At 41.7% G+C, this 13,650-nt stretch overlaps 1 protein-coding gene across 19 annotated transcripts in view; it reads left to right on the top strand.

The window, feature by feature from the left end:
* nfixb (nuclear factor I/Xb) overlaps nucleotides 1–13,650 on the top strand; it is a 213,468-nt gene that overhangs the window by 154,637 nt on the left and 45,181 nt on the right. For all 19 annotated transcript variants that reach the window (XM_054758685.1, XM_054758673.1, XM_054758677.1 and 16 more), the window contains 3 exons: nucleotides 8,680–8,745; nucleotides 11,955–12,029; nucleotides 13,106–13,226. In XM_054758685.1, coding sequence (XP_054614660.1) covers nucleotides 8,680–8,745; nucleotides 11,955–12,029; nucleotides 13,106–13,226 — 262 coding nt within the window. The remainder of the gene's footprint in view (nucleotides 1–8,679; nucleotides 8,746–11,954; nucleotides 12,030–13,105; nucleotides 13,227–13,650) is intronic.

The following is a 13,650-nucleotide window of genomic DNA, read 5'->3' as shown; positions in this document are numbered from 1 at the left end:
GCTTGAAAATACTTAATTTAGGTTAAATAAAATATGTTTGGATATTTTTTTTACTAATACTAGGCCGTATTCAACCACAAAACAGCAATGATTTGTTTTGAGTGAAACCTGTACTGTACAACTAAAATGTGTGTTGTAGTGTTATTTAAAAAAATCATTTTAATTTGCACATTCATTAATTCTTCATTGCTGTGAGGTGTCACTTTGCCAACGTTTATTTGTGTGCATACTGACAGCGTGAAATATCCCGTTTCTAGAATGTATAGATCCTCACAGTAGATGAAATTTGTATGAAAATCCCTGCATTAGAAACAGCTCTCAGTATGACGCAATTCAGTTGGATACCTTTGACAATGTCATCCAAGCTCAGCGTCATTATGTCCTTCTCCGACACATTGCATTGGTTTTTGGTCGTTTGAGTGATGTGAGTCTGCGGGAATTGTGAAGTGTGTCGGTCATGGGATTATTCGAGACATGTTCACATGGTTGTGGTTTATCCTGCTTCAATTTTTATCAGTTTGATGGTGTTTTTTGTTCAAAGGTTGCTGAAGGTATTATTTCCCAGCACTCTTACTGTGTATTCCATCCATCCAACGCATGACAACAATCCAGAAGATGTCCGGATTGTTTCTACACTGAGATTGTTTCCCAAGCTTTATTGAGCAAGGCGTATATTTTTACATTAAAACAATCTCACAGTGCTCCAACAAGCGTACCATGACTTATTCTAGGTGTATGAATGGCAACAGGTGGACGCACAGGTTAATTATGTACATTGGCTTCTGCCATCTAGTGGAAGAGCATTTAAATGTTCTGCCTGCCAGTTTATGTCGCTGGCGTAGATCGATGAGCAAAGATACGTTATTTGTGGTAAATAAATAATACTTTTCAGGCCAATTAAGTGAAATTGGATAATTTCCTGCGGCACAACTGATGATCCCCAAGGTCCCGCGACAGTGGTTGGGAATCACTGGTGTACAACTCATGCTACATTACGCACTTGTCCTGTAAATGCACATGCTACAGCTGATTCATGCCAAATTCCCCTCAGTGCTTCACTGTTCCCATCACGTCTGACCATAGATGTGCGGACGAAACACCACAACTGGATTCCCACATTTACCCAGACTCTGATACTGACCTGCTGCCGGTACCCACACACTCTAGCGAGAATGACAGGGTTTGGACCGGCACGGCTAGCTGCCATAACTCATCTAGACAGATGAATAGGCGGCCAAACAGTGGCAGAGGCAAGACAGAGATGAAGTGAGTGAGAACAGTGGTGGACTTGTCCGCAGAGCTTTCAAGCAGGCCGAGGTAAAGGCCCCTATCATTTGACTGTGAAGTGAACCATGTCTGCATCTGCAAAGCTACCCCGAAATTGCACTGCACGCAGAGAGAAGAGGCACAGTGACAAAACCAAAGGCTGACCGTCACAGCTGTGCAGTTGCATGTTTGCATTTAGTTGATGAAAGCGACTTGCTATATACTTCTTCCAACTTTGCGGGAACAATTTGTGGAAGGCCTTTTTCTATGCAAGCACAGCAAGATCCATAAAGGCTTGCTTGGATGAGTTTGTGGTGTAACCCTATCGAGTACAGAGTATTGTGAATCAGCAGGTGTGATATCACAAATATGCTTCTGGATGGACAGACAGTTTCTTACAGACAGAATATCTTGTAGAAGAAGAGATGTGGTAGAAAAGTGCAGATTGTCTTACATATTTAGTTATGGCATGTGTAATGCAGTGGAACCTTGGATAGCGTCATTAATCTGTTCCACAAGTTGTGACCCTACCAAAATATACACTAACCAAATCAATTGTTCCCATAAAAAATAATGTAAATCCAATTAATCCGTTCCAGAAAGCCAAAAATGTTACCACAAAACACGTTTCTTATCATTTTAGAATTACTGTATAGTTTTACAAGCAGTAAACAATTCAAATTGCATATCAATGCGTATAAATGATGAATGAAAAAGATAAATGAGCATTTAAGGTTACATTCACCGACGCTGAAGAGGTGATTGTTGCCAAAGACATGATGAGGAAGCGAGAGCAACACGGACACCACCTTTGTGTTTTGCCATGAGTTGCCAATAGTGTTTCTCACCTCAAGTCTCTGCTTTTCTTTTGATCACGGCTGTAAAATAACCCGAAATGGAGCCAAAGAAAGTTGCAAGTGCAAGCAGATGAGAAACCTTATTCAATTCAAGAAGTTACTATATTTACATTTGTTTTTATGTATGTAAAATTCTAAAAATGTGTTTTATGTTGACATTTTTGAGACTTGAGTGTAAAAACAAAGAAATACAGAATCACCCGCTGATGACATCATAGACGGGAGACGGAGCTGACTTCCGGTTCCTGTTGGCAAGCTAACAAATGCGTGCCATATTGTAAGCTAACCAGAAAATGTGCAAAAACCGAGGCACAATTTTTTAAACTTTTGACGTTACCGGAAAAATACACCAACCGGGCCGTACTTTAACCGAGGTTCCACTGTACATTAAAGCATTGCAATCCGCTTAAGTCGATCTTCTGCTTTAAAGAAACTTCAAATGGTCTTTCTGTCGCCATTCTTCACTGGCAGTCGCGGAAGGACAGTTGACGGGGGGACTGTGTTAATATAAATCTATAGAAAGAGAAATCCATGAAGTAAACCACAGTACAGTCATGCATGTCATAAAGACAAGTCAAAAGAAAAGTCAATTAATTCATGCGATCGCTCCTCTGATGAATGGAAGCCAACGTGCATCACCAGTCAGGGCAACAGAGCCAACTTGCTCCGGCCGGCGAGGTGTTTGTTTGGGATGCAGCTCGTTGAGTTCAAATACAGTTCGAACGTCGTCATTTTTTTGTGCAGCCCTAACATCCCAAACGCAAAGCACCAAAAACGTGTGACTGACATGAAATGGTAGCTCTTTCGCCGCGACGTTCCAGTCTGTCACCCGTCCAAAACAACCTCTTTAACCGTTAAAAACACATTAGTTCACAGGAGGCTTGTTTTGCATGTGTGTGTTTTGAGATGCACAAACACTCAAAGCTCTTTAGCGAAATAAATAAATAAATAAAGGCCATTTGCGGCGTCTGCACTCGCGTATACACGTGCACTAAATGCCTCCATTAGCGCTGACAATGGCTGCCTGTGAGTGATTGGGTGTTTGTGTTGTTCAAGTTCAAGTGTCTCTTAATGATTTACACGCGTGTGAGCTTGTGTGTCATTTTTTGTGTCTTCCGCGCTGATGAATGGCGTGAGGGAGTAGGTGTGAGTCTGGGTGTGTGTACATTCACCTGGGTGCGAATTTTAACCTCTGCGTGTGTAGCATTTGCAACCTGAAACATTGCCAGCGTTAACCTTTGTGTGAGGAGTACATCAGTGGAAGTACAGAGGAGTGCAGTGTATTGACCAGGCAGCAGCATAATGTGTGTGTTTAGGGTGATAACATGGTGTATTTGATGGCCCGTGCATGTGTCTGTGTGTATTATCTTTGGTGGGGCGTGAGCAGGGGGCCCTTGGGCGACTGTGTGCACTAGATAAGGGCGATTCATCTGTGTTTCAATATGTGTGTGTTAGTGTGTGTGTAATAGAATTTTTTTTCAATGAAATGAATCAGTGTGTATTTGAATGTGTTGATAAATGCTCTTGGGGTTCAAGCACCTTAGTGTTTTGTGTGTGTGATTGGTGTGAATGTGCGCACAGGGCCTCTGGGTATGAAATGCTTGTTGGCAGTGATTTTGCCCCGCTGGTGGTCTTCAGAGCATCACCGGGAGCAAGGGGATCATAACAATGCAGAGAGTCCCCGTTGTTCACAAGACAGTAGAGCGTCTCAATACGCCCCACCTCCATGAACCGCCTATGACTCCTGTACAGGAACCTCAGTTACCCCCAGACAGTAAAACTGCACCGAGAGGTTTTTCTTAGCCACATAATGGGGGTAAATTATCACCTGCGATATTTAGCATAAACTCTAGCATAACCTATCAGTGGTGGGCGGTGTATTTGGTAAATGGGTCTTCAGGTCTACCTCTTAATACCATCACCATCTCGTCACAATTGTACAAACCATCAATAATACAGTATACAAAAACGCAATATAATAGAGAAAGAGGCATTTTGCGTATTGGGGTTGAACACCATTATTACTAAAGAACGAAACCCAGTTATAACCCATCCATCCATCCATCTGTCCATTTTTTACCACTTGTCGGGTCACGGGGGCAGCAGCCTAAGCAGGGAAGCCCAGACTTCCCATTTCATCCAGGCTAGCTGAGAGACATAGTCTCTCCAACGTGTCCTGGGTCTTCCCCGAGGCCTCGCGTCCGGAAGGCATCCTGACCAGATGCCCAAGCCACCTCATCTGGCTCCTTTTAATGCGAAGGAGCAGCGGTTCTACTCCGAGTTTCCCCCGGATGACAGTGCTTCTCACCTTAGCTCTAAGGGAGAGAGAGCCCAGCCACCCTATGGAGAAAACTCATTTCGGCTGCATGTACCCACGATCTTGTCCTTTCGGTCACTACCCAAAGCTCATGGCCATAGGTGAGGGTAAGAACATAGATCGACTGGTAAATTGAGAACTTTGCCATTTGGCTCAGCTCCCCCTTCACCACAAAGGACCGATGCGGAGTCTGCATCACTGCAGACGAATCCAAACGCACCAATTCGCCGGTCGATCTCTCATTCCATCCTTCCGTCACTCGTGAACAAGACCTCAAGGTACTTAAACTCCTCTACTTGTGGCAGGATCTAATCCCTGACCAGGAGACAGCACTCCACCCTTTTCCGGGCGAGAACCATGGACTCGGACTTGGAAGAATTCGCAGTTAACTGTTTATCTACGAATACATCGTCACCGATACGTATGAGTTGCATTTCTGCTACTAATTTTGAGCATTATGTAACTTCCACCAGCTGCCTGTGAATTTGTCACTTCGCCAAATGTATCAAGTGTCAGACAACTCCAAACCGTTACACTACAACATCATCTGGTGTAGTTGAGAATCAATATTTATCTAATAACATGACAAAAACATTAAAAAATGTAAATAAAATACACCATACTCACTAGAGATGCTGATTATTGACAAAAGCCATCCTCCTTTCCAGATCGCTACAGACTATTTGTTGAACAGGGTTTTTTTGCTTTGTTCAACCAATCAGAGGATGGAAAAATGCTACCATTATTGTAGGCCAGCTTGCTGCTCGACGAGGCGAATCTGAAATCTGATTAACGTGGTAAACTGCCCCATTGCTAATATACTGTAGTGTGTAAGTGACATGGGCCAGCACTACTGATTCTGAAGGCCCTGGGCAGATTACAATGACATGGCAACACACAGAAGCTGAAAACCCCAAAAATCTTAGCATACTGTAGACATACACCGCTAGAAGCAGTGCAATCAAGGGACGCGCCACAAAATCTGTTCATAGACGGTTGGGAATAAATTTCATGGAACAAATACCAGAATTGAGAGATGTTTTTTGAAGATGATTTGATTTTTGTTGAAGTCAAATGTCTGACTTAGCACCACGTACCATTGGTCTCAATATAACGGGACACTATCTGAATGATTTAAATATGTTTAATTTCAAATGGATTGGCTTTAAATGCATGTAAACTGCTGCCGTGTAATACTAGTACTCATAACAAAAAGTGCACAATTTATGTTATCATGAGCTATTTGCATGCTGGCAACTAACTGACTCGAATACTGACGCATTCACTCGGTACCAACAGAGCCGTTCCTGTTGTCATGACAACTCGGCACTGGTTTTTGGCGGTTTTTCGGCGGACATGGAGTTTGGAAATTGAATATTCGGCCTTGTCAGGATGATCCCTAAATGATCCCTTTCCTCTCCTGCCCCTGTCCTTCCTCGTGTTATACGAGTATGTGGGACACACTGAGTTTCATTAAACTTTTACAGTGGGCAACATGGCCCTCACAGGACTGCAAGTCAAGCATCCCGCTGCACTCCATTAACACTACATATACTCTGGCGTAGGTTTTTATCTTTAAGACTATTGGGTCTGTATGAAACAAAAAACAGTGCACTTGCAAGTGTGTGTGTATTGGTTTGGGGGTGCCGTCAGCTACCAGGAATGCACGGGTACCGCCAAAGCTAAGATGGCTGCCAAGCGCTAAGATGGCTGCCAGGACTCTGCAGAGCGACAGCACGACATATAAAGAAACAGAGGGTGATAGGAAATGAGAAATAATGCTTGAAGATGGACTCTGAGTTTCACTGAAGGAGGGCATAGTTGTCAAAATTGAATCTCTAACTGGGCCTCTCATGTCTTCTCTCCTGACCCAGAGCCATGAGGTGTCTTTTTTTTGTTCCCTTGACGGGCCGCCACAGTGAATGGTGCAGCAGTGTGCTGGCAAGCACAGCACCAACGCCACCTAAACTCATTTGGGTTTTGAGAACTTTTAGTCCCGGCTGCAAGGGGCCATATTCTGGTCTGCGCCAAATTGTCCCCTCTTGGCCCTGGAAGGCGTCAATGCCTCAGTTCTGTGTGCTAATGGGCGTGAATGGTAAAGACCATAAAGCTCCAGAAGGCGCCATGAAGTAGGGCAGCCCTCTCCCGCATGTCCTGATACAATTTCACATAAACACACAGATATACTCCAGGCAAATTCCCACAAGCCCATAAAAATATACATTTTTACTATCATCCCTCATCTTACATGCCAGCATTGGAGAAGGCCAGGGTTCTTGGGGCCACATAACTTAAAATGACCCAGACCTTCACAAAAATAGTTAATACAATCCAAACAATGCCCAAAATATAAATGTCACATTTATCCCTTGACGGCTCAGGCCTTGAATGCTTCAATTCCCAGAAATGGAATCCAACGAAACCTTGGTTTTGGTCTGACAAAGCAGCAATTTTTACCAATAAGAAATCATGTAAAACCAATTAATCTGTTCCAGTTACCCCCAAAATATTAACAGAACATACACTTATAGAGAATAATTATAGTTTAAAATACAGAAAACAATGGTAAATTGTAACATCACTAATGCGGACTTCCCATACGTCCTGACCAATTCTGAATTGCTACAAGCTTTTTTCTTGAATGCAATTTTTGCCTTCCATATCCAAGTGCTGGCACTCGTCCACCGTCCATTGGCCCCGTGGTGTGGGTTATCTAGCAGTCCTACAAGAAGGGCTTACACAAAACGTTTCGGATGAACGCCCTCACTCAAGTTGATGATGCTCACTCAATGAGAAACAAACGGAGACCGAGTCATGAGTTGTTTTTTTTTTTGTTAGCCACCGGAGGAAAAATGTATCGTCACTATAGTCATGACATGCAACAATTTTTTTTTTTTATTAAATTATTTAAAATGTATATTATTTTGCTAAATATTAATATCAATAAACTAATAAAAATGAAATTAATCAAATTTTGTAATGTCAGAGGAATAACAGCATGACAAAGCAGCCTTTTATTGGCATAAACCAGGGGCCATTTGCAGCCCATGACTTGTTTATTTTTGTCCCGCAGCACATTGTAAAAGTAAAATTAAACACTAAAAAAAAACAGCAAAAATTGGAAAAATATAGCAAAATGGCCCAATGTTTTTTTTTTTGTTTGTTTTTTTTCCCCCTGTGTCCTGTCCAGCCTTTAAGGCAGATAGAATTGTAGATCTAAATGCCCTCAAGTGCTCAACAGATTTACTCTGCCAGCAGGAAAAGTGTGAGATACACTTCCCCTGTTATACAGAACTTATTTGACTTTGATGCTTGTTATTATGCACATTTGGAGCGGCCGGACCGGAGCAGGAGGGGACAGAGAAGAAGAAAAAAGAAAACTGCCGCAATGTTAAGAGAAAAAGATTAAATGAAAAGGGTCTTTCTATCAAAGTATATCAAAGTGGCCCCCCACGTTCTTTAATTTTGCTGTACCCGGCTCTTGGTGGAAAAAGTTTGCAAGACACACTCCACACTTCAGTTTCGCTCGCCTACTCATCTTCTCTCTTGGGCTGGCAGGCAAATGCCACTGCCCCCCATAGCCCGACCCCTTACACAATACTCCCGTCCCTACAATAACACATGGAAACAGAATAATCAAAATAAAAATGTGCACAAATGGAAGAAAACACAGTTTCAAAAATCCTTTATTATCACCCATTCTCCTCATATCTCTGGCCAAAGTCACAAATAAATGTGCAAGCGGTGTTTGCTTTCGGTTACGTCGACAATCGCTTATGTTGACATAAGTGTGCCAGTCTGATGGGTGTCGAGATAAGTGGGTTCCACTGTAAGGGGCAGCCCTGGTATAAAAAAATTTATATATTGTGTATATCCACTACACTACCCTCCTAAAGTATTGTAATAATGAGGCAAATTTCCTTTTATTTTTGCTGCAGACTTAAAACATTTGGGTTTGACATCAAAAGATGAATATGACACCAAAGACCAAGTGAAATAAGACTCAATATTTAGCTGCAGCAAGCCTGTGATCCATCACTTTCGCATTCTTCTTTTGTCTTGCTTTTTTTTCATTACTTTTGGGGCCGGGGGGGTATTATTCCTTGTGCTTTAAGAAGGACCCAATTCCTTCTGAATATCTAAAGACTTTTTGACAGTAACTTTCTCAACGCTTGGATGGCTTCCAGCCTCTTGTCCATCCTTCTAACCACGACTCCTTCACTTTTGTGATTGTTTCAGAACAATCAGGACAATCAGACAACTCCAACCAGCAAGGGGAGACAGATGTCAAGCCCCCGCCGAATGGTAAGTTTGCATTTATGTACTGCAGTCTCCAATTTAGTGAACGCATGCTTGTATAAATGGTTTCAAATGGCTGTGTCAGCATGGGTCTGTATAGATACAGTGCGAACACACTTATTGGACATACAAGCCTTTGTGCGAGCGAGTGCGTCCCAGCAGAGTGGGGTTGGTTTATTATGGTAAGGAGAGCTGATGGTACTGTAGTGTGGGGATTGTGTGGGGATTGCGGTGGGCCACTCATAAATCACGCTGACGTTATTAGAAGATGGGAACCACATGGCTGCTGCCGAGCTGAGCACTGACCTCATAGGCTGCCGCCGCTGTGGTTAACCCTGACAGTGCTTGAGTGAATGAAGAGAGAGAGATGGGAATCAGGAGATAAATGAGTAGATGGACGTAGGACTGACATATAAATGGGATGCGTATTACACACGGACCACAACATTAGCGGCACCAGCACAATCTGATGAAACTGAGGCCTCTCACGTAAAGCAGGGCAATTTTATATCACGACTAACCAGAGGTGTGCGCTCGAGTCACGTGACTTGGACTCGAGTCACAACTTTGATGACTTTGGATTGGACGTGGCAACATCATCAAAGACTTGCAACTGGACTTGGACTTTGACATCAGTGGCTCAGGACTTCACTTGGACTTTAGTGTCATGGCTCGGAAGTACTTGAGATTTTCAGGGAGTGTGTTGAGTAAAACGTGTCCCCGGTATTATTCAAAGTATTCAAATCATTTCCGCAACATGTAATTGATCATGGCAGTGCACCACTACAAAATAAAAGTAATATATTGTATGAAAGAATATGCTATATGAGTATATGCTATATAGATACATACAGTATATAGATTATTTACACACATACTGACCACAATTAGAAAACACTTTAAAACATCATAAAAATGTTTCACTGTGCTTTATTTTGGTAAGTATCCACCGGAATCGCCTGTCTACCTTGCTGGCACTTGGGCATGTGTGACAGACACGCAACACGTCTTGGCTGGACTTGGACTTGCACGTTTTTACTTCAGACTTGACTCGAGACTTGGGTTAAAAGACTTAAGACTTGCAAAACACTGACTTTTTGAGACAGAATGAAGGAAAATAAGTTAAAGAAACCAAAAGTGACATTGTCCTTCCTCAGTATAGATTCATGTGACTGCACGTTCTTCTGCCAAGGATACATAACTAGTTTTCTTTTTTTTTTTTTTTTTTTGGTACAGTATATAATTTTTGGGAGTGCGTCGTAACCACGAAACGTCGTAACATGAGGACTGCTTAAAATTGAGAAAAAAACAAACACAAATGTCGGATAAAACTGTAAAAGTAATGGACAAGGATTGAGATTGTTTGTTAAAATAACCTTTTATGTCATCATTTGTTCACGTTATACGTTTATGGTACAAAGATGGATGTTTCTTTAGGATTTCGGTGTCTATAAACAACTGTGTCATTTGCATATCAGAATAGACGTTCATTAAGTTATATGACCTGCGAAGATTTTCAACGGCTAACATTGCGGGTCTCCCTCCAGGGAGCCAAACAGCTGGTATCTACTATTTTGCGCGAGTGAGACCTCATCAAACTGCACCGTGCTCCGCAGAGCAACAAAGCTTGCTAGCTCAGTATGTCCGCAGTCTGGAATTATTTTCAAGTTTCTCTTTCGAATTGTAAATACCGTAATTTCCTGTGTATAAGCCGCTACTTTTTTCGTAAACTTTTAACCCTGGGTCTTACACAGCGGTGCGGCTAATGTATAGCTATATTCTAATCATGTGACATCTCCTTTACTTCACAACTACTGATTGTTTAAATACTGAGCCGCTCGCGAGTTAGTGAGGAAACAGTAGCTCTTTCTTGGGCAGGAGCCAATCACGAGCTTTCAGTGCGCTCACAACGAGCTTGTCAACCCATTTGAAATCGCAGGTCATTACTCGATATAACACTCATCTTACAAAGAACACTAAACTCATCACACAGCAACTTAACACTCAAAAGGTATACCTAAAAATACACAATCAAGTACCAATACGAGTTAAAATGAAAGAAAACTACTTTTCCCGTAATGCATTGCAGCCAAGCAAAGGGTGCCAGGGGCCAGGGCCTGCCAGGGTGCTGCAATGATGTCAACCTCCCTCTGAGCTCTGGGCTCCTCTCGCTCCCTCTGGTGGACAGAAGCAGCATTGCAGCGTCATCCATCCATCCATCCATTTTGTCATGCACATGATTGACTCCAAAATAAAGAGCTACCTGGTCTTCACGGACTCTTGCGTGCCACAATATGCCATTTAATGCCATTTTATGTCGTGGACATGTGCGGCTTATAGTCCGGTGCAGCTGATACGTACAAATGAATAATGTTTTTTTCCTCTAAATTTAGTGGGTGCGGCTTATACACTGGAATTTACGGTATGCAATTTACACTGGCTGTAAAGCACTGTATATGATAGAGGGGAGTATGGCGCCTTCCTTCAATACTTATACTCACACAGAAATGCGCAGCTTTCCATATTGTATTGTTGCTGTTAAAGCAGGAGAACATGTTATAGTTGTTGTTGTTTAAATGTTTAAAATAAATATGGCATTTTTCTTTACCTTGTATCAAATATCGCAGTGTTTCTCTTATTTTGCACAAGCAGTATTTATTTGTGGCAAAGAACGCAGTAAAAAAATCCTAATGTGTTCAATAATTAGAGGAGATGTGGCTTGACATTAGTAGGAGGGAAGATCTGCTGCCATGATTGGTATCAGCTTACATATATTAATATTAATCGTCTGTAATTATGGAGTTTGCATTCGTGTTAATGCATAAAAAATCGACATGTTCAAGCCGTTGAGCTCAGTGTGACTGCGACCCTATCGCTGCTCCTCACGCTCAATGCATGCAGTGCATTTTAGAGTTGTCCTTATGGGGAATGTACTCTAGTTTGGCCTAATTGGTTGTGTGTGTTGAACTGTCAAAAGTGAAAAGAATAACATGTCGAATCCAAAAGGCCTGCTGTATCTTATAGAAAACACATGTTCGCACTGTATGACACCGGCCGCGTGTCAGCCCTTTTTGCACTTTCTCTCTGCATGTGTTCACGTACACGAAAAAGTGTGTACGCTATACGTGTGCATTTGTCTATGCGCGCATCAAATTCTGCACATGTGTCCTGCAGCCCTTTCTCACTCTCTTCTGTGTTTTTTTTTTTTTACACAGGCCACTTGAGTTTCCAGGACTGCTTTGTGACTTCAGGCGTGTGGAACGTAGCGGAGCTGGTCCGTGTGTCACAGAGTGAGTCACAACCATAATTTACCCTGTCAATCCCTGCGGAAAGACACGCTGCTCCTATCCTCCTATCATTTGTGTAACACACCGCACTGCATTCACTTTGCTCAAACACCCTGACAGCGGGAGTTGAGCACAGCACGGCAGCAACTGGTGCGAATTTGGGAGGGGAGGAGTAATGCACATTTATGACATAAATTACTATTTAGAGTTGACCTCACTAACTCGTATCACATGTTCATCCAGAACCTGATATAAATTATCCCTTTGCTTTGTTGTCCAGCCACATTGCTGAACAGGGTGCTGCAGTGGAAAAAAAATCATTATTCAGTATAGCTTCAATACTAGATTCATAAAGAAAAAGAAATACGTTCACGTTAACACATACGAGAACTTACTACACTTAGCAATATGGAGAATCAGCAGACAGTTGTAACTAATAAAAAGGTCACGAAGAACATCAACTGCTATGACTTTTTGAAAGAAATCAGACTGTAGATTGCGTTAAAAAAAATGATTTAAACATCCATAATGATACAAAATATATACGAAAAATATTCAATAAATATAATAATAATCCGTAATATCAAAATCTTGAATTAAAAAAAATCTAAATATGAAATAACAAACTTTCCATTCCATTTCCATTCCATTCTTCAGTTAAAAAATATTGTTTTATATACTTTAATCCTTCCCAAGGGAAGAATGTTATCTTTTTTTCACATGCTACTACACTATCAAAGGTTTTTCTTTCTGTGTTTACGTAAGATAAAGATAAGATAAAGATAAAATATTCTTAATTTGCTGTACACAATCAATGCCCACCACACGTAAGAATGATATAAAAAGGTTAAAACTCGGTACACGTACAGTAGAGAAGGCAGTACTATAAAGTAAATAAAAATAAAAGATAAATGATAATAAAAAATGGAAAATAAAGAATAAATGGTGCAATAAAAATAATGCAGAAGGTATAATAAACAATGCTGAAAAATAAAATAAGCAATGAAGAAATGATGTCCTTTACATCTACGTGCAGCGGTAAATTACATGTGTTTGGTGTGTGCACTCGCACTCCGCAGCCCCAGTAGCTACAGCGACTGGCCCAAACTTCTCCCTCGCCGACCTGGACAGCCCCGGGTACTACAACATCAACCAGGTGACCCTGGGACGGCGTTCCATCACCTCTACTCCCTCCACCAGGTACAGGCTTTCACACACATGCACTCCTAAAAGTCTTAAAAGAAATGACAAGCATTCGCATTTTGTGCCGGTGGATTCTTACCGGTTTGTAACTAGAACGTCAAAATGCAAAAAGGAGAAACCAGAGAAAGAGACGAAAAAGGAAGAGTTTGCAATTGCTTCAAAATTGCATTGAATTGGAGCTAATTATATTGTGCTGGTGTGGTTATTGACTACGTACACAAACATCTTCAGAAGTGGACTACCGCTGTACTAATACTCACCATTTCCAAATTCTTTAACTTCTGAATTCTACTTTAGTCCTGTGCTTTGCCTGTTCTGCTTTTATGACTGGGTTTCTCTTTCCCCTTGTTCCTTCTTCATCACTAATCCTTCTCATTTCCTTTCATTTTTCCCACCAATCCATCCGTCATTCTGCCTGGTG

This window comes from Dunckerocampus dactyliophorus, chromosome 18 (assembly GCF_027744805.1).
Source record: "Dunckerocampus dactyliophorus isolate RoL2022-P2 chromosome 18, RoL_Ddac_1.1, whole genome shotgun sequence".
Lineage (NCBI taxonomy): Eukaryota > Metazoa > Chordata > Actinopteri > Syngnathiformes > Syngnathidae > Dunckerocampus > Dunckerocampus dactyliophorus.
The sequence above is the reverse complement of the archived record's forward strand: the minus strand, read 5'-3'. Positions and strand labels throughout refer to the sequence as shown.